This window comes from Mirounga leonina, unplaced genomic scaffold (genome assembly GCF_011800145.1).
Source record: "Mirounga leonina isolate KUSES-001 unplaced genomic scaffold, KU_Mleo_1.0 Mir_91, whole genome shotgun sequence".
NCBI lineage: Eukaryota > Metazoa > Chordata > Mammalia > Carnivora > Phocidae > Mirounga > Mirounga leonina.
Window position 1 is genome coordinate 29,263,979 of NW_023270839.1, and position 26,723 is coordinate 29,290,701.

General features: G+C 36.2%; 1 protein-coding gene across 2 annotated transcripts in view; it reads right to left on the bottom strand.

The window, feature by feature from the left end:
• WDR72 (WD repeat domain 72) overlaps window positions 1-26,723 on the bottom strand; it is a 228,266-nt gene that overhangs the window by 185,201 nt on the left and 16,342 nt on the right. The window contains exons 2-9 of one of the 2 annotated variants that reach the window (XM_034994225.1): window positions 17,036-17,200; window positions 12,873-12,979; window positions 6,841-6,919; window positions 5,611-5,785; window positions 4,859-4,935; window positions 3,493-3,612; window positions 2,413-2,558; window positions 1,926-2,025 (exon numbers count right to left, since the gene is read on the bottom strand). In XM_034994225.1, the coding sequence (XP_034850116.1) occupies window positions 1,926-2,025; window positions 2,413-2,558; window positions 3,493-3,612; window positions 4,859-4,935; window positions 5,611-5,785; window positions 6,841-6,919; window positions 12,873-12,979; window positions 17,036-17,188 (957 nt within the window). In that variant the 5' untranslated portion in view covers window positions 17,189-17,200. Of the gene's footprint in view, window positions 1-1,925; window positions 2,026-2,412; window positions 2,559-3,492; window positions 3,613-4,858; window positions 4,936-5,610; window positions 5,786-6,840; window positions 6,920-12,872; window positions 12,980-17,035; window positions 17,581-26,723 lie in introns of those variants that run through there. The other variant, XM_034994224.1, reaches the window with a different exon arrangement.

Here is a 26,723-nt window from a genome sequence, read left to right on the forward strand (position 1 = left end):
ATCGTCATCATTGTTTTTGCTCTTAGTTCATGCACCCAAATTCCTTGTCTGCAATCCTCAGGCTGTTTCTATCCCAGCTACTCCCACCTCAGCATTTCAGAGTTACTCCATAGCTAAGACCCTGGAAAGCCCAGTACCTCATCTCAACAACCAGGACCCCTGTCACAGGCCTCAGTGATCATCAGCTGTGATCCGAAGTTAGGGAGACTCTCATAAACTGCTGAAAGGAAGGGGGAATCTCATTTTGCTACCACAACTTCATCAGCAGATACGTTCCTAGCATCATAAATGTTAACTCTGGGAACACATTATTGTCAAACATTGAGATTTGATTCCAAAAGAAGAGTCTAGTTAATACTATGTATTTATAGAACCCCCTTTTCTAAACTCATTGTACCTACCAAGCTCATCTCCGCACCCCACCAAAATGTTACCTTTTAACTGCAGGAGACTAAGAAGTCTTATATTTAGTGAATACTGGGGATGTTTTGAATAAGGAGAATAATGTCATACTTTAATTTCTTGGCAGACAAACTGCAAGCAAGGGCATAAGGATGGGCAGACCAGCTTCTTTAAGATTCCGATTATTCTAGTCATATTTCACTGGCTTCCAAGTACTTCCCACTTTTAAGATAAAGAAGTAACTGTGGTTGTCTAAACAAGAATTGTTGACAGAAGACCCATATATCTATGTCTCTACATTTTGAGGAACAAAATAAGATGGCTTCCCCTAAGATTAGTATCTTTTAAGTTAATTTGTAATTGCTATCCTTTTTCCGCATAGTGGTGTATAGCATTGATATTTGGAGTAGACTGGAAGCTCTTAAAGGACACTACTTATATTTTAGCTTTTAGGGGAAACTGCTTTATAAGAAACACATTCTGGAGCTAAAAGAAAGAATGGGTAGGCAGGTCCTTTAAAAAAATGACTAAAAATGCTTTTCTGAGTAAGCCACAATACTGCTTTTATGACCAACAGCAAAACAAGACTCGGGTGCCACCCACAAATGACCTTTGAAATAGTGCCTGATGCCACAATTCTAAAGTTTGCCTGTGCCTCGGTGGCACTAAGAGTTCTGATTCTTGGTTGGCACCTTCTTAATGAAGTTTTTGCAACAAAACCTTGCAGATATCTTAGGGACAATCATGGAACTATAGGCTCTCCAACAGCATTGCTACTTAATTAAGCAAAACATCACTCTGTAAAAAATAACATGCTTCCTTGGTTGACACATCAGTAATCCAAAACTCCTCCAATCTCCATGAAATACTTCTTTGGATAATTAACTGATGACCAAGTCCATAGGTTAACAACAACAACAACAACAACAACAACAACAACAACAAAACAACCTCACTTTGGTTAGCACTACCAAAATAAAATAACTTTAAATGTTCAGGCTTCATAGAGTGTTAAAGATATAATTCAGTCAAGTAAAAACACACAATTATATCCTCAACTCTGCCAGGAATCACAATATATTTGTTTTTGTTTTAGCAAGAAAATTTATTCAGAAAAAGAGCTAAATATATGCAAAAAATGATAATATTGAGTAAAAAAAAGCAGGATATAAACCATTTGATAAAGCGTAAAAATTGGATTAGATACATCAAAATGATAATATCTTTGCATCAAACCATTTATCCAAAGGGTCAGTGAAAAATGTGTTATGTGTATGGGTGTTTAACTTTGGTAATTTTTCTATAATAAATATATATTGTTTAATCAGACTTTAAAAAATACATTTTTCAAAGGCAACGTTTTCTCTTCAGTACCCATTAACAGTTAGATTTGATTTGCTCGTTGATAACTTGCTGTGGTTCTTCAATTCAACTTTTTCAAGTCTGACTCTGCTACAGACAAAGCAACACTTAACTAAGATGAGGAGTGAAACAGTTTTGAGGCAGTCACTCTCTCCTTGCATTACCTTATTTTCCTGCACAGAAGTAGAGCACAGTAAATGAGGATAAATGGTCTCTTTAAGCACTCTTCCATCAGCAGGGTATAGGCTTTTGGAAAGCCCACTGCATGGAGAAAAATAAAAAGCAGAGTTTAGAACTTTGGGGTTCTTTATTCGTTTTTTTTTTTTCCTCCTCCCACATTCAAAAGCCGGATGGTACCATTCAAGTTTCTAAACTCTAGTTAGAAATTGTTGGGTTAATAATTACAAGTGACTTTTTGAAAACCCAGCACCAGCTGTACAAGTTATACATGGTTAATCTCATTCCTTCATCCCCTGCTGTTTTATACAAAGGCTGAAGCCTACCAAGCCCAGAGTAAATCTTCTAGTGCCAAAGTTGTTTTGTTCTGGTTTTTGATCATGGGCGGCATGCAGGGACTTTTCCATAATAAACCTCCCAAAGTTCATTTTCTACCTGAATGTTTTGTATGCCGTTCCCATCTGAGCCCACCTGTTCAGCAGCTGATAGATATAACTGTGACCATCTTCTGTCCAGATGATGATTCTGTGAGCAGCAAGCACCTCTCCACCAGCAAAAAACTGCCCACTTCTACTAACTTCAGTTCGCAGAAGGGAAAAATCACAATAATCATAAACCTAAAATACAAAATTAATGACACACATTAACAAAAGCTTCTAATCTAATCTGCCAATGAGATGAAAGATAAACTATGCTTATCAAGACCATTTAGATGGCAGTGTTAATGCAACAATATACTAAATATTAATAACAGGACACACTGTACTCAAAGTGATATTTTACTGGTACTTATTTTTTCACATTTACATTAAGGTAGGTTTCAGTGAATAAGCTTTGTACCGTTCCAGAATGTGCCCATTAAGCACAGAGACCAAAAATCCCAAAATTTACATATAATTTTATTTCTTCCATATGGTAGCCCAACTTTAAATTTTTAAAATTTATTATACAAAAAAGTGTATACAGCTGAAATCTTTTGTTAGACCACATACTTTATATTTTTGTTCAAAATATATTATCAACATGTAAGTTAAGACAATATCATTTTATTAACTGGACCAGGTATATGGAACACTAAAGAAAAAAGGGATGCCATCAGATGATACAATAACTTAGTTTTTCTTTCTTATTGGAGATATCAGTGAATATATTCATAAGAAAGGAATGTATATTCTTAAAAATGAATGTAGTGACTAAGCAGAAGAAGAAAAAAAGTCTAAAAATAAAATCAGTGTATGTAGGTGAAAAGTATTAGTTTTCTTTTTAGTTCTAAAGTGCAGGCATTAAATTTTAAAAATAATCTAGAGATAAGTGCTCACTATAATAATAGTTTGTTATTAATAAAATTAGGATATATTTTAGATATATAATCTCCTGAGAAGCAAAATAGCTGAGTGCAGGGAGAGGAAAATTGATAAAAGTGGGTTATAAAAGACAAATCATTCCATGCTCTGGTAATAATATAGAGTTTGGATCATATTTAAATCATATTCTTATAATTATTGCATTGAGCAAGAAAAAATTACATTTGTATATCACTGGTATTAATACCTTCCAACATTTAGAAAATACCACCAGTAAAAGTCTCTCTGTATATGTGCAAAATCGTATTGTCCGGCAGTTCAGGGAGTCGAGAAATTTGGATTCCTTTTCATAGACATCTTGCTTTTCCTTCAAAAGTAATGGGAATATTTTAGTACTAGTTCTAGGTAATTTATACATGACTGTATAAGATTTGCCCCATCGTACATCTGAAGTAGATCACACCATTTTTATAAAAAACTACCCCAGTTTTCTTTTGAGTTTTCTGAAATAAGAAGTTATTTTGCAAAGGAAATCATAAGCAGGATTCCTTATATAATCATCCAACAAACATTCTGGGGACTGTGCTGGATGCTGAGAATGTAAAGATATGAGTAAGTTTCTAATTTTCAGACATGGCAGAAAGATAAAACAAAAAAAGTAAAATATTAAAGAAAAAACCTGCAGTACCTTAATTACTAAAATAGAAAAATGAATAAAATGCTTTAAAAAAAAAAGAGTGGCCAATATAGGACACCTAGAATACTATATTAGCAACAAGTTTCTGACAATGCTGGTGTGTATTTCTTGGGCTCATTATGCTAACACAATCCCTAGGCTTCCCCAACCAAGAAATTCCAAAGGAGAGTTCAGATCATAGGGCAGCTGAAACAATTTTATCATCAGCATAAATACTATGACTGTTCTCTCATCCACCACCTCAACTTGTAGCCAAGTTGATGCAGGGAGCAGGTAAATATACTGGACTCTCAGTGCATGTGACCCCCCCAGCCGTTCATAGTCATCTCCCTGCTACCACTCACATATACTCAGAAGAAAGGCGTCTTTCTTTCTGCTGTAAGGCTCGGAAAGATATTCCTCTATGACTTATTTATTTATTTCTTTTAAAATGTAACCAGTGTGTGTGTGTGTGTGTGTGTGTGTGTATAAATAATAATATTTGTATATTCCCTGACAACAGGTTGGAAGGATACAATCGAATTGTTACCAATGCCTACCCCTTGGAAGAGTGATGGGAGGAAGTACATGGAGATAGAATTATTCATTTCTACATTATTTGAACTTTTTTTTTAAAGATTTTATTTATTTATATGAAAGAGAGGGAGAGAGAGAGAGCACATGCACATGAGCACGAGGTGAGGGGAGAGGGACAAAGAGAAGCAGACTCCTTGCTGAGTGCAGAGCCCTATGTGGGGCTGGATCCCAATTCCTGATATCATGACCCTGAGCTGAAAGCAGATGCTTAACCGACTGAGCCACCCAGGCACCTCAACATTATTTGAACTCTTAACAGTGAATGGGTAACACCTTTATAATTAAAAAAATTTCAATAAATATGCTTGAAATTAGAGAATAAAAAGTTTCACAAGCCAACCTGAATACTGTTGATAGATGAAGAGAGATCCCATACTTTGAGCTCACCGGCTACTGATACCACCAAGAGAGAATCTTCTGTAAAAACAATAAAGGTCACGTATAAGCTGACCCCTGTTACAACTAGTTGCTGTAAAGATCACAGCATAGTCATTTAAGCATTACACAGGATTATGTAGGTGGAAATTATTCAGCCTTGGTTTTTTGTTTTTTTGTTTTTTTATAAAAAATAAACATTTTAGATCACATTTTAAATTTGTTTTAAAATTTCAAAGTGACCCCCATGTAATAGAAGAGCACCACTAAGAGCAGAACTACATTGAAAATCATTATGTTGTCAATATTACACCTTCTTATTTCAGAAACAAGTAAGGAGCCATTACAGAATCTGAATCCTCTCATTACATGAATCGGAATTCTCTACTACATCCAGAAGATACAGCAAGGCAAAAGTTCCAAGAGTCTTGCTAATCCACAACAAATGCATGCTTGTCACTCTTGAAAGTACCAATGAACTGAGTCATGGAAACAGTCTCCTCTTTTCATTTCATCTTGACCTCTTGCTGACTTTCTAATGACTTGAACCACTGGTATGAGTATTCTCAGTTTTCTTGATCTGGCTTAGAGAACTGTCCCCACCAACAGGTAAACATAAAGGAGTATTCTGAACTCTTGCCCATCAGTCTGACAAATCATTCAAAAGTGGTATTTTTATATGCACTCTCTTAGTGTTATATAATACCCAACTATTACCTTGAATTCTCATGGAGTGAACAATGCACATGCAGTTGACCCAATCAGGAGACTGAGACGATATGAAAGTGTGAATAACAGCCAAACTTCTGGCATCAATGATAAGAACATCTTGATATTCTCCACAACACAAAAGCCAACCTTCCCCTGTCATCCGGAATGAGCAGTGGTAATACTATGAAAATGGAATTCAAAGCAAAAAGTTAATTATCATTAGCAATTAACATAATTTGGGCTATGGTGAAGACTCTCTGGATTTTAGTTTTAGCATCTATTCAATTAAAGTATTTACCTGCTACTGAATAGCAAGTAAAGTCTCTTTTAGCTCAATTATTCCATATTTTTGAAGCATTGATTTGAGACTTTAGTCTCATTTGTAATTAACCATTTTTCTGGAGGAAGGGGGATCTTTTAGGAAGAAGGAATCTTATTCCAAGTTATGGAAAGCTCACAATTGTTTTATTTCTAGAACGCTAGGTAGAATTAAACAACAACAAAAAAATCAGGTTCCTTTTCCTAGCAACATTATTATACGTTAAAGAAATAAAAGTGTTTGAAGAGTGTGAGAATTCTTGTGCCAAATAAGTTTTGAGAACAGCTTTTATCAAAGATTGAGTAATATATTGTACCCTTGACAAATTCTCTCACTGTGCAAGTTTTGGTCCCAGAAATGACTTTGTGAGTATTGCAGTGCAAGTCATCAATGCCAAAAGCAATGAGTAAAATATAAAAAACACTGTGAGCACCATTGGTATAATGCAACTGCCTCACCTGTATGATTGGAGTCCATCTACCAAAAGCCAAAATCTGTTTTAAATACTGGGAGATGATTATAAAGGTACAGCGATGCTTTGTTACCTTTTCATGAATAAGAAATTCAGAAATTAAGAACCTATCCACCCAAAAAAGGTTAAAATTGAAGACAAAAAACTTTTTTGCTTTATAAAATAGCATGTAATTAATATGTGTCTGTGTGTGTGTTGTGAGTGTAATGAAGAAAAAGTTAAAAATTGTCTTTCAAATTTGTCTGTTAGATACCGAAATAAAGAAAGAATCAGAAAAAAAAGATTGAATGGTAACTTTTAGGAAAGAAAAATGCCAAAATAACAGATGATAACTGACACAAGGAAAAAATATCCTCCAAAGACATTTCTTTAAATGTGTGCTTCGCAAATGCTCTAAAGGAGTTCCAGAATCCGGAAATGTTCTGAAGGAAGGGAAGGTACTTACACAGATTGCAGTGTGCCTGTAAGGAAGAGTGGCCTTCTCCACGCACTGTCCGTTGGTGACATTCCAAACACACATCTCCCTAGCAGAGATAACTTTGCATCATTCTCTGTCATTTCTACTCAATTGGCTGAAATAATTTTTGTGTCACCAAGTTTTTCTTTAGTGCTGCACTTAAATGCAACCTGATCGTTTATGTGGCTTTTTGTTACAGATTACTGAGCAAGAAAATGTTGTGGTCATTAGCAGGGATGACATACTGTATCTGTGTCTTTTTGTTTGGGTAATTACACCCTGCCGCCCGCCTACAAACCTTACTTTAGCGCCAACCTGACCTAAAGCAAATTGTGTGGATCCAGCTATCGCAGTCTGTTAGAGTGATAGTACAACAGTCTTTTCATGGAAACTGCATCCCCTTGAAAATGGTTTATTTCACTGAACTTAAACTACATATTCTGAAAAGCATAATGCATCGAGGGCTGCATCTTCTGGAGCTGAGGTATCATTTCTATAAAAATAAACAGTGCCACCAAGAGGCTACATTTGGTCTATCATTGATAGGGTTTATTTCTTTGCTTATCCTGAAATGTTGAAATCACACATGCCACTACATATTTAGAGAATTCTCATTGTTTAGAAAACTCTGACTTGCTTTCCTATATGTTACAAGGATGTACATAAAATTATGAAATACAGTGACAAAATATATCACCCAGCGTAGGGCAATTTAAATCTACATGATTTCCGTTCACAAAAACCAGAACAGCTGTTTCACAGTTGTTTGGTAATATCCTTCAGTTTTGACACTTTCAACACATAAGCAAAACTTTCCATGAAAGAATAAATGAAAGCTTTATTGGCTTTAAGGGAGAAGCTGCTATTAAGAAGCAAAAGATATGAATTAATAATAGTAAATGCTAGATGCATTTGGTGTTTTGCTGGGCTTTTTTGTTTTTCTGGCCAAACACTGGACATCAATCTTTAAATCAGTGGTTCTCAACCTGGGGCGATTTTGCCCCCCAAAGAACATTCGACAATGATAAGAGATATTTTTGATAGTCACAACTAGGAACACACTACTGGCATCTAGTGGGGGAAGGCCAGGAATGCTGCTAAATATCCTAGGATGCACAGGATGGCCCCACAACAAAGAATTCTAAGGTTCTCCAAAATGTAATTAGTACTGAGGTTGAGAAACCCTGTTCTGGATATAGAAACAAAATATTCATAATTTTTTTCTGTTTATATCCGACTTTATTCCAAAAAGGATTTGAGGTAATATGGAAACTCATGCAACTCAATAAAACAAGGGAAAATTGTGTGTGTGTGTGTGAAAAATAAAACTGGGAAAGAGAAGTTGAGATAATATATCTCAAAGGTAAAAAGAAATAGAACCTTAACTTGCTATTAATATAAAATTTTAGCTTCATAAGGAACTGGAGTTTATTAGCATAGTTCTCAACTCTAGCTGTGCATCACCTGCACATATTTCTAAAATTGTCCATAGAAATTCTAATTCCACGGCTCTGTGTTGGAGTCCTGGCATATAGGTTTTGCCAAGCTCTTGGTCAGTTGGTCTGTTTCTAGATAAGTCTATCTCTAAACCAGTGGTTCTAAACTGGCTATACATGAGAATTATCAGCAAACTTTTTAAAAATACTGATGTCTGACCCAGACATCAAGCCATGCTAATTAAATCACATTTTCCAAGGTTGGAGCCTGGGCATCAGTAAAAGCTCTCTCAGTGATGCTAATGTTTCTAAATTCTCCTGGATTCTAATGCTTTCCCTGTTTGTTTTCTTATCATCTTATTTTCTATCTTAAAGTAAAAAAAAAAAGTAATACAAAATACCACAAAGCAAAAACTGACTCTTTGCCTGTCAATTCTTTTTTTTTTTTTTTTAAAGATTTTATTTATTTATTTGAGAGAGAATGAGATAGAGAAAGTGAGCATGAGAGGGGGGAGGGTCAGAGGGAGAAGCAGACTCCTTGCTGAGCAGGGAGCCCGATGCGGGACTCGATCCCGGGACTCCAGGATCATGACCTGAGCCGAAGGCAGTCGCTTAACCGACTGAGCCACCCAGGTGCCCCATGCCTGTCAATTCTTTTTAAGGAAAGAAAGCAAATGTGTTGTGTACCAAAAGTAGCATTGACATTTTAGCTGGAACTGTACAAGTTACATACTTAATAAGAACACAGGAAAATTGACTATTAAAATGTACACTCTTCTTTTCCTTTTGAAATACCATTCCCAACGTTTCTACTGAGATCACCTTTAATCACATAAAAAAAGTTTAACAATTTCCAAAATTTTTAAATTCTTGATTTTTTAATTTCATTGAAAAGAACACAGAGGAAAATATCTACAACATATAAAGTTACAAAACTGCTAAATTCCCACTAAATTCCTGGAGAAAAGGCATTTTTTTTCCTTATTGAATTCTACATCCCCACCTCAGCACCTCAATAAAAAATTCATCCAGTGGATAAATAGATCAGTCGCCATTCTTCTGTCCACTTTTCTACTTTCAGAAATACACTATTTTCTCTTGGCCCCATTCCTATTCTTATATTTGTGTGCTTATAAAACGGCTATGATTTCTATTTTAATGCAACATCTAGAGGGAGAGGAGATAAACATGGTTTGCCATCTTGAATTCCAAGTCCCTTATATGCTTCAAATTCTCTTTTCTCTTGTCTTCCATTACACTTTTGGGATTTCATTGGCCTTCTCAGGTTCCATTCTTATGCTGTTTTAAATGCTGATTTTCCTTAGATTTTTGTCTTAGGCTTTCTTACATTCTCATATTTCACACTCTCTCCGGGTGAATTATCTACTCCCATCACTTCAGGTACTATATATATGACGTTGGAAGCCCAGACCTGTTCACTGAGCTCTAGATTTCCACATGCAACTAGCTATTAGATATCTCTCTATGTGGATGACGTGGGAGACTCCACACTCCTCATATTCACAATGAAGCGTAACATCCATCCTCCTTAGTTTCCTATCCTCATAATTAACTGGTATCATCACCAATGAGTTTCCCAAGTCATTCTTGACATCACACTTTCTCTCACTGCCCCCATTATAGGATACTCACTACACCAGATATGTTCTCTGAACAAGCAGCCTCAGCACTGTCCAGGAGCGTGTTAGAAATGCAAGTTCTTGAACCTCAGCCTGGACCTACTGAACCCATACCTCTGGGAGTGGGGTCCAGAAATCTGTATTTACACAGGCTCTTCAGGTGGTCCTGATGCAAGCTCACGTTGGAGGAACATGGTTCTAGAAGACTCTAAGACTGGGCACCTGCCTAACTTTCTGGTCTCATCTCCTGCTGCTGATTGAAAATTTTATTAATAAGTAATAACCCTCTTTATCAATGCCAAGTCTTTTTTGCCTTAAGATTTTATTAACTATGTGTAGTTATTAATATAAAATATTTATACAGCTATATCAACATTATTTTGGTCAGTATTCATCTGATAAATCTTTTTCCATCCGTTTACTTTTAACCTTTCTATGTCCTTATGCTGTTTTTGTCTTTTAAGTTATATGACAATCTTTGTGATTTAACTAGAGGGCTCAGTCCTTCTACATAACTGAGATTACGGTTTTAGTCAGATTTAGCTCAACTACCTTATCTTGTGCTTTCCATTTGCCCCAGTTATTTTTGTCTCCTTTGGATTAAATAAAAATTATTATTTTTTCTTTTCCAAGTTGGAAGTTCTGTATTCTATTTCTTTTATTTTTATTTCCCCTCTCTGTTCTTTTAGCAGCTACCCTGGAAATATTAACATGTACATCTAGCTTAAATTCTAACGTTAATCAACAGCTTTACCCACCTCTAGAACACCACAGCATGTGCGATCTGGTCACTAGCCAACCCTATGCAACTGTTGACTAGAATTGTGTGAATATGTATGGGGCAGGGCATGGGAGATACATAAACACTGTTGTGTAATAGTCTGTATTTATTTACACTTTCTAAAAATTTTCTGGTTTTGTTCAATATTCCTTCTTCCATCTCAGTTCTTCCTTCTGAATCATGGCTTTTCTTACTGAAGAATATAATTTAGAATTCTGCTGCTTATAGAGGATCTGTTGGCAGTGAGCATTCTCAGTATATTTATATTAAACATTATTATTTTGACCTCATTTTTAGGAAGATATTTTTGCTAGACATGCAATTCTAAGTTGGCAGATATTTTCTCTCAACTTTTTGAAAATATTTCACTGCTGTCCAGCTTTCATTTTACTGCTGAGAAGTCAGCTTAATTACATTCCATTATAAATAATCTGCTTTTTCCCACTAACCACCTTCAGGATCTTTTTTTCTTTGGCATTCTGTTGCTTCAACATCAGGTCTCCAGGTAGTATTTCCTTTCAGTCATCCTGGAACTCACTGGGATTCCTGAATCTTATGCCTACTGATGAACTAATACTTTGGGAAAAAAATGAAAAACTGAATCACAGCAATTTGGGGTACCATCTGAACATTTTGGAAGCAGAAACACTAAGTCTACGGTCACTTCCTGAGTCTTCTCAAAGCTAAAAAAATCGTTGTTGGGGCATAATGGACCAAGTCTAGTAAGTGTAATAACTTCCAGTAGATTAAACTAGGATTTGTTAAGTATGCAGCAGCTGAAATGTAGATACTGCCTAAAGAATATCTTATAGATGCAGGCCAAGTTTTGCATCTTGAAGAAACAGAATTCCAGAAAATTCAAATCATCTTGGGAAAGGAAGATCAAACCAGGCTCCTTGGCTCTTTAATAATTATATTTGCAGGGTCATACAGCTGAATTCATCTATCATCAAGAATATGTCCATTAACCTTAGTTTCTTTTTTGGAGCTAGACTACTGTGGGCAAAAACCTCAGGTTGGAACTCAGTTACTTTCCAGAGCTATTTCTCATTTAGCAATTAATTTTCCTCAACTCTCCAAGTAGTCTCAGGAAAAAAAAAATCACCATCTCCCAAATTCTCTAGACTGGCAACACTCATTTATCTCAGCTTGTGTAGCAGGCTTTGCGGCAACCCTAGCATATGAAAGCTACTAGCAATTATTAAGAAAAGAATGTACTAGGGCATTTCACTCTAGCCTCATCCAAAGTTCAATCTCTCTAAGTTTAACAATGATGGCTTTGCTGTAAACTATGAGAATAGGTACCTCTTTGATATCCATTTCACTAGCATTTTGTTAAACTATTCAGTTTCTCCAAGTTGGACACTCATTATCCTTTTGGTTCTCAGAGTTCAGGGCCATGTACTTTCTCCTCAAGTAAAAAAAAAAAGGAGGGGGTTCTCTTGTTTCAGCCAGTAATCGAATCCCTGATTCACAAATGCACGCTGAATCAATTCCGCATTCCCGAATCTACTTTGGCAAATACCTCATCAGCAGAGTCCAGCTCCTAGTAGTTCTTCCATCGGTGAGGCTTTTTCTTACAGCTTAGTCCTATTTCATTGGAATAAACCTTGCCTCCATGAAACTGTACCCAAATCACAGTCTATGTTCCCTTCTCTCTCCCCCCATCCCACTTACCATTGAGCCCTCTCCTCTGCTTCTCCTATAATGATTTCAGACAAGTGTATAACATGAAGATTATAACTATTGAGTTGTTTTACAAAACAATGAAGGCTTGGATAGGTTTGCTTAAGAGCTCAAAGTGAGTTACTACATGAAAAAAGACAAGCACCCAGACGTTTCCGTTTTCAATTCTACAACAGGTGGCATTTGCCTTTATATAGTGAGGCTGCCACAAGGCCTGATAGATAAGTTAAGAGTGTTTATTTTGGCCTTAATCCAGCAAGAAAAAAAAGAGTTAAATTGGGAGACACAGTACTGATCACATTCCTTGGGATCATCACACAAATTACTTTACCATTCAAGATCTAAATTTTCCTCTATGTAAAAGGAACATGATAATCACTAAGGTTTCCTTCAGCCCCAGAATTCTGTACCCCATCATTGTTTTTAAAAAGGGAGAGGCAACAGAGATGGTCACAAAGTTGCGCACATCTTACCTACCCATTTTCAGCAGCACTGACGACGTAAGGTTGTTTCGAGAAATCCCTTGCTCTTGCCAAACATGTTACTGAAGCCGAATGACCAAACAGAAGTTCTTTAGCTGAAATCTGAAATGATGAGGGTAAGCTTTTAAACAGCTATAAACTTTTGAAGAATATAAACATCACATTATATAAGTATTCATAATTCTGATTAGAAAATCCTGTTATATTATGTTTTTGCTCTACATAGGTTTCAGGAAAACTGATCTATGCCATATCAAAATCCACAGAATAATAAACATCTAGATACAGGGCACCTGGGTGGCTCAGTTGGTTAAGCGTCTGCCTTCAGCTCAGGTCATGATCTTGGGGTCCTGGCATCAGGCTCCCTGCTCGGCGGGGAGTCTTTCTCCCTCTGCCTCTCCCCACAATTCATGCTTGCTCTCTCTCTCAAATAAATTAAAAAAAATCTAATAAACATCTAGATATAGGAGATATCTTGTACACAGTTCTTTGTTTTTGGTTTTGGTTTTGTATCTATCATGAAACCTAAATAATCACCAGACCTGTTTTACAACATCTAGGTTTTGAATACAAATAAGTCAGTGTTGATGTTTATTATGCACAAAATGTGCCTCAGTTGATAGTAGCATATTAATGAGCAAATTTCAGAATTCAGAAATGAGTTTACAAAATAATACAAGGAAAATATTACCTTTTTTGTAACCATTATATCCTTATCGTAACCTCATTTCATTTCTTGCTCCAGAAATAATAAAAATTAATTTTTCTGCATTAAAAATAATGTTTTAACTAAGTTGATATTGAAAATGCTATTGTCTTTCTCCTGTACATGAATTTAAAAATACAGCACCAAGGGCTAATTCTTCCATTATCTCATGTATGAAAGATGCCTATAGCTCCTTATTTTATAAAACAAGATTAAGAAAATCAAACTACAAAACAAAAGACATGCAGGATCCCCTCAAATGAAGAAGAGTTTGTCAATAGGGACTAAAACTTTAATTTGAATGACTAGAAAATTTGTAGGTAATAAAACTGACCTTGAGGGTAATAAAAATCTATTTCCAATGAATTAATATTCATTATGCTTTTTCTGAACATGCAAACATATCCATAGGTGATCATACCAATGAGGACAAATTACTTCAAAACACAATCATTCTCTGCCTTCATCTTATTTCTATCACAATCAGAAATGCTTCCCTAGAGATCTGTTATTAGACCAAATTTCCAGTGCTACAAAGAAGTTTTGTGGTATGTTACAACCATTTACCTTATTCTACCTTTTTCCTGGGAAATCCAGATGGTTGTTCCATCTCAGGAAACAACACACTATCTTTTCCCATCATTACATTTTGGAATACATACCCCTATGAACTTAACACCTTTCCATATATTACAGGCCAAATTAAGCAAGGAATTAGAGCAAATCAGGGAGATTTCTTCTCCCAGAGAAAATCTGCTATGGACAAAATACCATAATGGTACTTCATTGTTTTGAATACGGAGTCCTCATTCTACTACTAAATCCCCACATGTAGTTAAATAAACTGTGACAATTCATTATAATCTCTTCCTTTTATCATATTCTGGAACTGTTGGAATAAAACAACAAAAAAATCCAAACACACCTACTCATTGTCATGATGAAATCCAGGAGACCTTTACTTCTATTCGTTGGCTCTACCTCCATGACTTATTGCCCACCCCGGACCCCCACCCCGCCAGGAACTTCCAATAGCGCAAATGGGAACACAAAACTTGATGAGCATCCACCATACCCAGGCACTGGTGCAACTATGAACAGGGTTTAATGCCTATTTCACAGATGAAGAAATCAAGGATCAAAGAATACGTCATTTGCTCCATATGAAAGTCGGTAAATATCAGAGTTAGAACTTGACCAAGCTCTCCATTCTTTTTCTGTACACAATATTGCTATTCTTGCTATTCTTCATTTTGTCATTATTGTGTTTCCTTTTGAGTATTAAATAGGAAGAAAAATAGAACATAGCAATACTAAGGGAATATATCTGGGAGGATGTTCAGCTCAGCTTTCTCTATGTTTAAAAGTGTTATAAATACCAGCAATCAATATCAGGAAGGACAAGTGAAGTAGTTCCTAGCATGAAACTTGGAGAAGCTCCTCACTGGCAGACCTCACTAAGAGGTCTTTGGGAGTCAGATCCTGAGCCTGGAAGCAGCATGCATAACAGGAGCATGTGATAAGAAACTTATTCTCTACTCCCCTATAGCCTGCAATCCCACCACCCGTGGACAGGGAAAAACTGAGATGTGGTCCCAATCTCCTAAAAAATACTTGGATACTCCAAGATCTCCAGAACTTAAATCACCTCCTTTCCCTTCCTATTCTTATTCTCTAATCACCTTTATTCCTTCTACAAATCCATGATATCATCACATCACCAGTCCCACCCACACCCAAACCCTAAGTCAGTAAGGTATACTTGACTATTCCTGCCCCCTCGACCCACACTCCAATCAGTTGCTCAGTTCCACACATTCTTTCCTCTCAATATCTTTCCATTTTCATCTCCTTTTCATCCCTTCTGTCCCTGATTTGGTTCCTACTCAAAAACCTTCTTGACTAAATTAATGAAAAGGCTCCTACCATAGTCACTGCCCCTTATCACTTCTCTCCCTCCCTTCTGTATGCCCTTCACATTAATACCAAATGATAGTCCCAATCACAAATATACTAATATAGGATTATGTCATCTCCTTGCATAAATAATCTCAAAATCCCTAATATTATCACTGCTTTTAATTAGCATGTGGCATTAGCTCTTGCTAGTTAATTTTTTTTTTTTAAATCTAAATTCCTCAGCACTTCAGGTACTCCGAGTACCTTGTATCATCTCATCAGTGCACTGCATCAGCCTATGTCCTTCTTCTACTACACTGCAGCCCCTTGGGCAGCCAGGACCAAGTCTTCTCATCTGTGTTTGAACCCAGGTACCTAGCGTACTACCTAACTTATAATATGTAGTCAATAAATGCATGTTGAACAAATGCTGAATACATACAGGAACATAAAAAGGAATGTAAAAAGATACAGATGTGAGGTTTCCAAATTTCTTACGCTTATTGCAACCTACATATTACAAGACAACTACTCCAGCCGGAAAACACTATACTTGGAACATTAAAAAGCGTAGCAAGTCCATTTAAGCCATTTAGAAGTGTGAGTTTAAACTCTAAGAGATAATAAATGTGAAGGCCACTTTTCAAAAACTCAGCTGTTGCAATAATACCAGTTCCTTCTTTCAGGAATGTTCATAAACATTGAGCTGAGCTGGTCTCCTATGCAGTTGTTGGCAGTCCTGTAGTGTAATTCTTCTGTGACGGGAGGTGTTAATTAATTACACTATAAAATAGAATTACAATTAATTGTTAATTTAGGTTTTAAAGTGACAAACTTTAAAGGCTAAAAATAGTCTTTGATCTTTAAAAGGCTTCTTAATGAGAGCAGTATACTTTAAGTACATCATTAGTTTAAATGTTCAAATTGGGTCCAGAGGCTGCTAGCACTAAGCAAATATCTATTCCAATATGTTAAATGTTTATGACTTGGGACAGGGACAATTAATTGCTAATCAATGGGCCAAATCCTAGGTGAGGTCAGGTTCTGAGATAGGAAGACAACAATAGTAAATTGGATTTAGAGCTTTGTGATGTGATCTTTAAAAATCACATGCAAGCAGAGACCACAAGAATAACAAGAAGGCCAAACTGACAGAAACACCCAGATAATTAAGATACTATTCATTTAGTTAATAGTGGTTTTCAAGGGTGCCCTTTGTTTAGATTAATGAGCCGTGATTTTTAGAATTATATTTACATGTCTGTAGTTCAGTTACTTAAACATATAATTCAGGCTGTAAAATGGTAAAACTTAGCATAGCTTAAAGGACGATAACACTTAGTTGGTAGCTAAGATTAGCAATACTCATAATCTAATTTTCAAATATGATCTTGATCCATCATTTTCTCCAAATTCAGAAGTAAAACCAGTTTACTGCTTCAGTGAGCACCTTTTTAACAATCATGCAAAACTCCCACCGTCATGGCAGGTAGAAGCAAGTTGTGCTTATTTTGTGAGTGTCATCTGTTTCAATATGAATCATTTTCACTAACCTTCAGTTCAGGTGAGAGATTCCAGAGACAGAGTTGACCTTCTTGACTTCCAGTCACAATGGTTTGCTGGTCATCAGTGATCATGATGGCAGTGATGCTGTGTGGAGGGGCCTTCTTTCCCCAGAGTGCTACTGCCTGCAAGGAGGACCTCATGCTGAGAGGATCCTGAACAAAGAAGAAAATGGACACAGTCATCATTCATACATTTGGGGGACTGATCATGTCACAAATGGATTTACCATGATCTAAACTCTGGGATGTATTCTCCCAGAGATGGGGAAAAGAGTGCTTCCCAGTCAATTAGAGGAGAAGGCAGTCAGGAGACATTGAAATTACCATGCCCACACACATCTTTGACTATGGGTGATCCTGACTTGCTTCAAAGTCCAGCGAGGCCTCTCAAGAAGATTAGAGCTGACTATACACTATAATTTGAAATCTGCTTTGCGTACTCTCTCTCCCAAAAAATGTCATCACCTCGCCTAAGTAACAAATATCTGAACTTTGTGGTTAAGAAGTAAATCTTTTCTATAAAAACAGTGTCTCCTAGTCTTCAAAGATACACGTTTGACTCTCCTGGTATCTATCATATTCATGTTCCACCTATATTACTTCTAATAATAATTTTTATTTCACCCGTTTTTGTATTTGATATCTTCCTCAACAAGAATTTTCATGAGATTACTACTTGCGTTTGTTAGTTACAAGGGTTAAGATGAATATATACTTGTCAAAAAATGCTTGCCTGTGTCCCACCCAAAATGATCTGAAATATACCTAGCGATATGTGCATTACAGTCTGGGACACACTAAGTTAAATGTTTCCCCCATTCTTGTCTGAAATACAAATAATTTGGTGATGAATAATGCTTTAAGCGTCTAGAGAAGATTAGTAAGTTTCCTCTTATGACTTAATGGTATATATTTAGTCTCATTAAAAATGTCAAAGATGGGGTGCCTGGGTGGCTCAGTCGTTAAGCATCTGCCTTCGGCTCAGGTCATGATCCCAGGGTCCTGGGATCGAGTCCCACATCGGGTTCCCTCCTCGACGGGAAGCCTGCTCTCCCTCTCCCACTCCCGCTGCTTGTGTTCCTGCTCTCGCTATCTCTGTCTCTGTCAAATAAATAAATAAAATCTTTAAAAAAAAATAAAAAAATAAAAAAAATGTCAAAGATAAGAGAGGGAGGAAGATACCAAACTTACTTCCCACGTTTAGCTTACTTTCCACGTTTGGCTTGAGAAAGTTAACAAAATGAAAACCTTCTGTCCTACAGGACTTCTGTTATTAAATTTTATGGTATATATTATTTATAATGTCTGATTACACATAGACACACACACACATGTAAACATGAGTATGCATTTACACCACGAGCACAAATTCGATGTAGGCAGTGCTTAACCCATAAGCTGGTTGCTTTCAAAATTTTATTTATCGTTCAGTTGTTTGGTATTCAGTATCAGTTCCTGATGGTTCGCTTCTTAGCTCAGTACACAAGTGGTCCCCAGGTACCACAAAACCAAGATTTCTATGGGAACTATTTGGAGCTTTGCAATTCAGACTATCAGGACCACACATATTAATCACATTACTAAGCTAACCAAAGAGTTCTGGTTTCAATAACACTGTAATCTGAACTTGGACTTCTACCTCAAACACAGAGAAACAATACTGTGTGTGCGCATGCGTGCGTGCGTGTGTTTTAATTGTTGACTCATGGCCATGCTTGTAAATAAGTCTAGGGAATTCGAAGCAGTGCAAATCTAAGAAAAGTCTGAAACAGGACCTGAGTCAGTTTAAGTGTTAATCTCCATTTAAGGACAAGACGCCCTCCTTACTCAATGAAATGGAATCTAGAAAAACTCCAACACCACTCAGAAAGATAAGGAAGCTTATTTCCCAATCTCCCAAGAAAAATATACCAAATCTAAACCACAAAACAGGTTTGGAATAAAAAATATTGTTATATATATATGATGCCAGAATCCCCACATGCAGAAATATACGTAAATAATTGTTCTCAGGTCAATGATACCAGTGGGAGGCCTCTCAAAAACACTACACACTTATGAGGATATCTCAAATTTTTAAATTAAAAAATCATGCCAAGTGTTAAGAATGTAAAACAACTAGAACTCATACGCTGCTATTGGAAATACATGATGAAAAATAGTTTTGCAGTTTTTTTATAAAGTGAAACATGTGCTCAGTACATTACCCAGTCAACCCACCCCTAGGTCTCACCCAAGAGAAAAGAAAGCAAATATTTATACAGAGAGTTCTACATGTAGGGTTTTATTTATAATAGCTAAAAACTGGAAACAACTCAAATGTCCATCATATGAGGTGAACGGATAAACAAATTGTGGTATAGCCACACAATGGGATACTATTCAGCTATAAAAAGGAATGAATTCTTAATTTGCACAACATAGATGAAATTGAAAATAATTATGCTGAGTGAAAACAGTAGCTAAAAAGAGTAAATACAGTATGACTCCATTTGTATAAAATTCTAGAAAATTCAAATTACTTTGGGGCAACAGGAAGCAGGTTAGTTGTTGCTTGTGAACAGGAAAAAGGAGCAGGGATTACAGAGATTGCGAAGGAGAATAAAGAAACTTCTGAGGATGGTAGACATGTTTATTATTTTGACTGCTGTGATTGTCTCATGAATGAACACATATGTTAAAACATATACAATAATACACTTTCAATACATATATATAGATATATAAGTATACTGCATGTCTATTACACTTTAATAAAGCTTTTTTCTTTTTTAAAAAAGCATTTTGGAAGATACTTTTACAATCAAGGCTGCATATGATTCTCATAGAAACAACTCCAGTGGCAAATAAGTTTGCAATAAGAAATTACAAACCATTCAAGAAAATAATAAACCATTAGTAAACAGAACAATCAGTATCCCCAGAACTAATAATAAGAGAACGATATAAAACACTGTGAAAGAAGAACAAATATGTTAAATTGCAATAAACTATTAAAGAGGGGCACCTGGGTGGCTCAGTCAGTTAAGCATCTGCCTTTGGCTCAGGTCATGATCCCAGGGTCCTGGAATTGAGCCCCATGCCAGGATCTCTGCTCAGCAGGGAGCCTGCTTCTCCCTCTCCCTCTGCCTGCTGCTCCCACTGCTTGTGCTCTCTCTCTCTCTCTCCCTCTCTGTCAAATAAATAAGTAAAATCTTTAAAAAAAACTATTAAAGAGACAAAAGAAAAAACTTGAAACCTTAGGGAAAAAGACAACCTATAGAAAAATAAACAGGCAGAATTTTAAAGAAACAAATACTACTTCTAGGATAAAATATAATCATTGGAATATAACAAATGTCAAGAGAATAAATCAAAATAGACTCAACTGAAGAGAGAATCAATGGACTTAGAGATAATTCTCAAGAAATTACACAGAATAAAAAAGGCAAGGAGTGATTAAAAAATAGATGTTGAGTGAAAAAAAATCAGAGAGTTAAGATCAATCAGAGATACTAAGAGCTATAGACAGAATGATAACACCCAACATTTATCTAATATAAGCTCCAAAAAAGGTAGAACCCTTTCCCTTCCTGGCTAGTTCAGTCCTAAAACCATTAGGTAGAGAAAGCATGTTTGGAGTGTCAGAGCTCAGTAGCGTGAGGAGGGCATCTGTATAGGAGAACACGTGGGGTTGGAGCCCAGGGAGGATGAGTAAGATGCCCAAACGTGGGCAGCCCTGTGTGAGATGCACAGCCCAAGCAGAGTGAAAAGGGACAACGTGTGCAAGGCTGTCTCATACTGGGTGTTGGAGCCTGAACAAGTGCCCAAGAAGGATAAGGAAGGCATGCATGCTGGGGTAAGTTCAGCATGTCCTGGTGGTATGGGCAGGGGTACTACCAGAAAGTGTAACCAGATATAGGGAATACAGTGGCTGAGCAGAATATTCACATCTAGGGTCACAGCTCTACAAGGGATGATGAAGCCATATAAGGATCAGGAGGACATCCACACAAAGGGCAGGGCAGTAGCATTTATAGTGGTTCCATTCAGAGTAATTGATTAAATAATTAATATGTGAATAGGATAACAGGAACCAGGTTTCTTACTATCAGAAAAGAGAGTTGGAAATATAGAAAGGAAGAAAACTAGAACAATCCCTGTTGTGTTGCAATGGAATCAGAGGTATTGGTATGAACACACACACACACACACACCCATGTACACACTTCTCATCTCTGTTCCCTGAGGGCTTAGGAGCAACAACACTCCCATAGCAACAAGCTCACTTAGCATTTTCTAAATACTATTCTTTACTAAAAGGAACCAGGGTTTCTTGGGAAATTGGTTGGTGCCAGGCCTGGAGCAGGAAAAATACAAGATGATATTGGCACATGTTATTGTTGAGAGCAAGGACGTGCTCACAGTGAGGGGACATAGCAAAAGGACACAGAAGCCAGCTTGAATGAGTGCCCACTGGCCAAATTATGGACAATAGGACCATCAAAGTGAATAACACTAGGAATAGATTGAAACTCATTGAATAAAATGGGAAACCACGGGTTCATACTAATTACAAAGGAAATAAAAGAATAACTTCACGCAGGAAGAGCCTGGCAAGTATAGGAAGTAAAAATGATCAGTGATGGGGCAAATCAGATTCACGCACCACCCAATAGGATGCCGTGAGAAGAACACGTGTTCCTGCAAAAGATGTGTGACCTGAATCTAATCATGATGAACACAAACTGAAGGACCCTATGAAATAACTGAACTGTAATTTTCAAAAAGGCCAGGTAAGGTCAAGAAGTCAAAGACTAAGGAATGCTCCAACTAAAAGACTCAAAAGACATGACCACTAAATGCAAGATATGGTTCTCACCTAGATTCTCTTACTACAATGGACATTACTGGGATATCTGGCAATACTTGAGTGGAATCTAGGACTGAACAGTAGTTATGTATCAATGCTAATTTCCTAATTTTGAAGGGTTCATTGTGATTGTGTAGAAGAATATCTTTGTTCTAAGGAGTACAAACTAAATTCTTAGAAAATGGAGTAACAGATTGGCAACTTGCCACTAAGAAGTCTTCATGAAAATAGTTCTGTGTACAATACTTACTGTTTACCCCTAAGTTTGAAGTACTTTTTAAAGTACATTATTAAAAAATTAATGGGTCTACCATTTTCCAGAATATTTCAAAGATATGAAAACTTAGATTTAAGAATCCAATGTGTTAAGAAGGATTAAAATAGAAATAAATGGACACCAAAGCACATCCTAGAGAAATTATAGTACACTAAATCCAAAGCATGCAAGAAAATAAGACAAACAACCTGAAAAAGGAACAGCAAGTGTGCTTGCTCAAAGAAGATCTCTCCACAGCAAAATTATGGCCAGAAGTTACTGGAGTATTACCTGTTAAGTGCTGAAGATGAATGTCAACCTAAGTTTTTATACTTAGTCATCACTCAAAGTGAGGGCAATATAAAGACATTTTTCCAACAAATAAGGCCTGAGAGAGTACAGCATTCACAGCCCTTGCTGAAAGAATTACAAAAGGATATACTTTAGGAAAATATATACTAAGTCAAAAAGAAAGGAATAAAGTGGAATACAGATGCAATGGTGAGCAAGGACACTGGTAAACACACAAGCAAATCAAAATGAGCACTACCTTAAAATAATAATATTAATAATGATGAAGATGATTAATTAGAGAGTTAAAGAGGTAAACTAAAATTAAAGAAGAGGAAATGGATCATTCTAATATTCTTGTACATGTGGGGAGTGAGCAGAAATACTTTAAATTTTCTTAAGGTAAGAATCCATGACAAGCTATTTAAAAAAAATAGTATATAACTTCCAACTAGTAGTGTGGTAAAAGGCAATAAAGAAACCAATAGAAGAAGGAAAAAAAATTAAAGCAAAGAAACACGGAAAACGGAAAATGCAAAAATAAATGGTAATTCACATTTAAACATACCAGAATTTAAAATAAGTAGATGGGTTAAACTTGCTAGCTAAAAAACAAGGGTTTTCAATGATAATAGAACCCAGTATATCCTACTTATAAAAAATTCCTAAAGTATTTACACAGTAAGACTGAAAATAAAGGCATAGACAAGGCTATACCAGGCAAATAGTAATGAAAGAAAACTGGTATGATAGTAGACAAATAGTCTTTAAGGTAAAAGTATTATTGGGGAAAAATGGTCACTATATAATGATTAAACAAATTATTCACTAGAATGGGATAATAATAGTCTCTACTCTCTAGGTACCCAACAGCAGAGCCTCAAAATACATAAAACACAATCTTGCCAAACTACAAAGAAAAATCAGACAGATTTACTATTAAAGAGGAAGATTTCATATATCACAATCAGTAATAAGCAGATCAAGCAGACAAAAAAAAAGTGAGGGTATAAAATACTTGAATTTGCATTTGTAATATCATGGACATATATAGATTCCTGCACCCAGCTATTAAATAAAAGCACATTTTATTAAATCATGCACATGACATTTACAAAACCATGAAACATGTCAACAAATCCCAAATAATTATATAGGCAACATTACCTGATCAAAATGAATACAGATCTGAACCTCCACTCCTCAACACATACATACACAAACAAATGTTTCAAATGCTCCCTTTCTAAATATTTGGGAACTAAATTATATATACTCTAAATGTACCTTGGGCTACCAAGAAAACATAATATAAATTAAATATTAAGACCCAAAGACAGTGAAAACTTTGTATAATAAAATTAATCTTTCCAGATGTGTATGTTTTAGATTAGAAGCGAAATTATAGCCTTAAATGCATATATTAATATGAAAAATTAATGAGCTAAACATCCAAATAAAAATTTTATATAAAAGATCAAGGTAAATACAAAGAATGCAAGACAGACAATACTATACATTAATAATACTTTTTAAAAGAAAATAATCTACGAAAGCAAAACACAGTTCTATGAAAGGAGAAATAATATGAATTATGAATAAATCTATGGCACATTTGATAGAGAAGGAATTAAAAACACCAAAAATATATATATATAAAGAGAAAATGGTTGTAATCAAAATTAATATTTTAAATGGAAATATAAACAACTGTATATCAAAAATTTGGAAAGATTAAGTGAAATATTTTTTTACAGAAATATAGATCACTGGAACTGAATGGACATGAAATAGAAAACACAAATATGCCCGTGACCTGAGAAATGGGGGGGATAAAACTACACATACATACACATACACACTTACCCATTTTAGCAAAAACTTTCTATTGGAGTGTAATCTTGGGGAATCAGGAGGCACAGTCATACATATGAAAACATAGAGAGTAGACCCTCTAAATTCTCCTAAGTAAAATGACAGCTCATATAACAGCTCACTTCTGTTCACATCAACAGATTAGAGAATGAGGGAGCAAGAAGCAAAGAAAGTGGGAGTATAATGATTTCCAGCTAAAAAAAAGCACAGAAAAAAAGGTAAATCATAGCAAAGAAAAAGAAGACCAAAACCCCCACAAAACCTGTTACTCAAGCTGCAAAATCATGGGCCCAAATCTCCATCACTCCTGAGGGCTCCATTCCAATCCAGGACGATTATTACCCATCATGGCACTGACTGGCTGAGTAAAAGATGATGAGATGGCCAATACACTCTGCTTAAGAAGGCAGAGAAGCAGGGTGCCTGGATGGCGCATGGGTTGAACACCAGGTCACGATCTCAAGGTTGTGAGGTCGAGCCCCATGTCAGGCTCTGTGCTCAGCATGGAGTCTGCTTGAAATTCTCTCTCCCTCTGCCCCTCCCCTCCTCACACACACACTCTCTCTCAAATATTTAAAAAAAAAAAAAAAAAAGGTAGAAAAGCAGGAAGTAGTAGTTTTAGCAATTCTAAGACAAAGAGTTAAATAGTAAGTTTCACTTATCAGGGAAATTCACTTTGGGAGCATAGCTCATTCCCCTGAATAGGAGGTAAATGTGATACATGTGAGGATCACAAAGCTGGTAGTGAGAAGAACCGCATGGGTGTGTTTAACATTCTGTTGCTAAGAAACACTACTCCTAACTTTGTATTAGTCTTTGCAGCATAACTTCTAGTATTACAACAAAATCACCACCTGAAAATCATTTGCACTTTGGCCTCACTCTTAGCTTACTAACATGTGCTTCTCAGAACTAAGAAGTGGTAGAAAAGGGAGTACTCAGGGTCACACTGTTCCCAAGGAAACTGGGCATTTTGTGTCCATAAGCAATGTGCGCTTGGCTCTTGTCTAAAGGACTCTTCTGTCACCTTTTCAATCTTACCTGGGAAACTGGAATCAAGGAAATTTGTCTAGACTGCTAAGCAGAACTGTAGCAGAAACAAATTTGAGGAACATTAGCCAGAGAATTAATACATTTGTAATGATTAACTATTATTATGCTGAAGATATAGTAATTCCTGAGGTGAGTTATTTATATCCCTGTTACTCTGGAAAATTAGCTTCTCTTACTTGAATCGTTGCAACGTTCTCTACCCAATAACCAGTCACTTTGTATTATTCTGGTTTCCTAAGTTCCCCTAAAATTATCGGCTCTGCAATGATGTCTCCCTAATGAAATGAAACACAAGGCAAGGACACAGGGCAGGCCTTGGTTAGTACAGTGTCTCACCCATAGGTACTTGAAAAATGTTATTTTAAATTTAAATAATATTATCGCATTATATGATTTATTTTTTTATTTTTTTATTTTTTTTAAGATTTTATTTATTTGCGAGAGAGACAATGAGAGACAGAGAGCATGAGAGGGAGGAGGGTCAGAGGGAGAAACAGACTCCCTGCCGAGCAGGGAGCCTGATGCGGGACTCGATCCCGGGACTCCAGGATCATGACCTGAGCCGAAGGGAGTCGCTTAACCAACTGAGCCACCCAGGCGCCCGCATTATATGATTTTAATGCTTCTTTCTTCTATATTCTTTGTGAATATGGGAATCATTCCTCAATCATTATTATATTCCCTACAGTGCCTGAATCACAGTGCTTTCAACATGAGAAAACAATAAATCTTAGTTGAATAAATTATTTTCTTTATCATTTTTCAGTCCTATATTCCAAAAGGAGAGAGCTGATTAAGATCAAAAACTTTAAATCAGGTTAGACTTAAATGTGAGTCACTTAATCACTCTGCTCCTGTTTTCTCATCTCTACCCTGGAAATGATAATGATGCCTAAATCAGGGTTACTGTCAGGGTGAAATGAGATCATGTTTATAATGTGGAAGACAGAGTGGTATTCAGCAAATTACTATTATTGTTATTTTAGCTCCACACATCTGGGTCATGGCAGCAGTTACCATGTATCAAACTTTTTCACCATTACCCTTCTTATTCAAATTGAATTCATTTCAAATTCACTAGATTTTAAAATCCTCCCAAGGCAGGGACCTCTGTCTGTTTTATCCATTGCTATATTCTCAGGGCCCAGAAAAGGATTTAGGACAGGCAGGAACTCAGTAACTATTTGTTGAATGAATAAATACATGAATGGGAATGCACACTGTAGTCTAAAAACTCAGGTCTAGCAAAGTCTCCGCCCAGGCACATGTTTACAAATGTTTAATACCTAACAAAATACAAGGCACTTGGAATTTAGAAAGTCAAATAAGTCCAGAATTTCATAGATTAA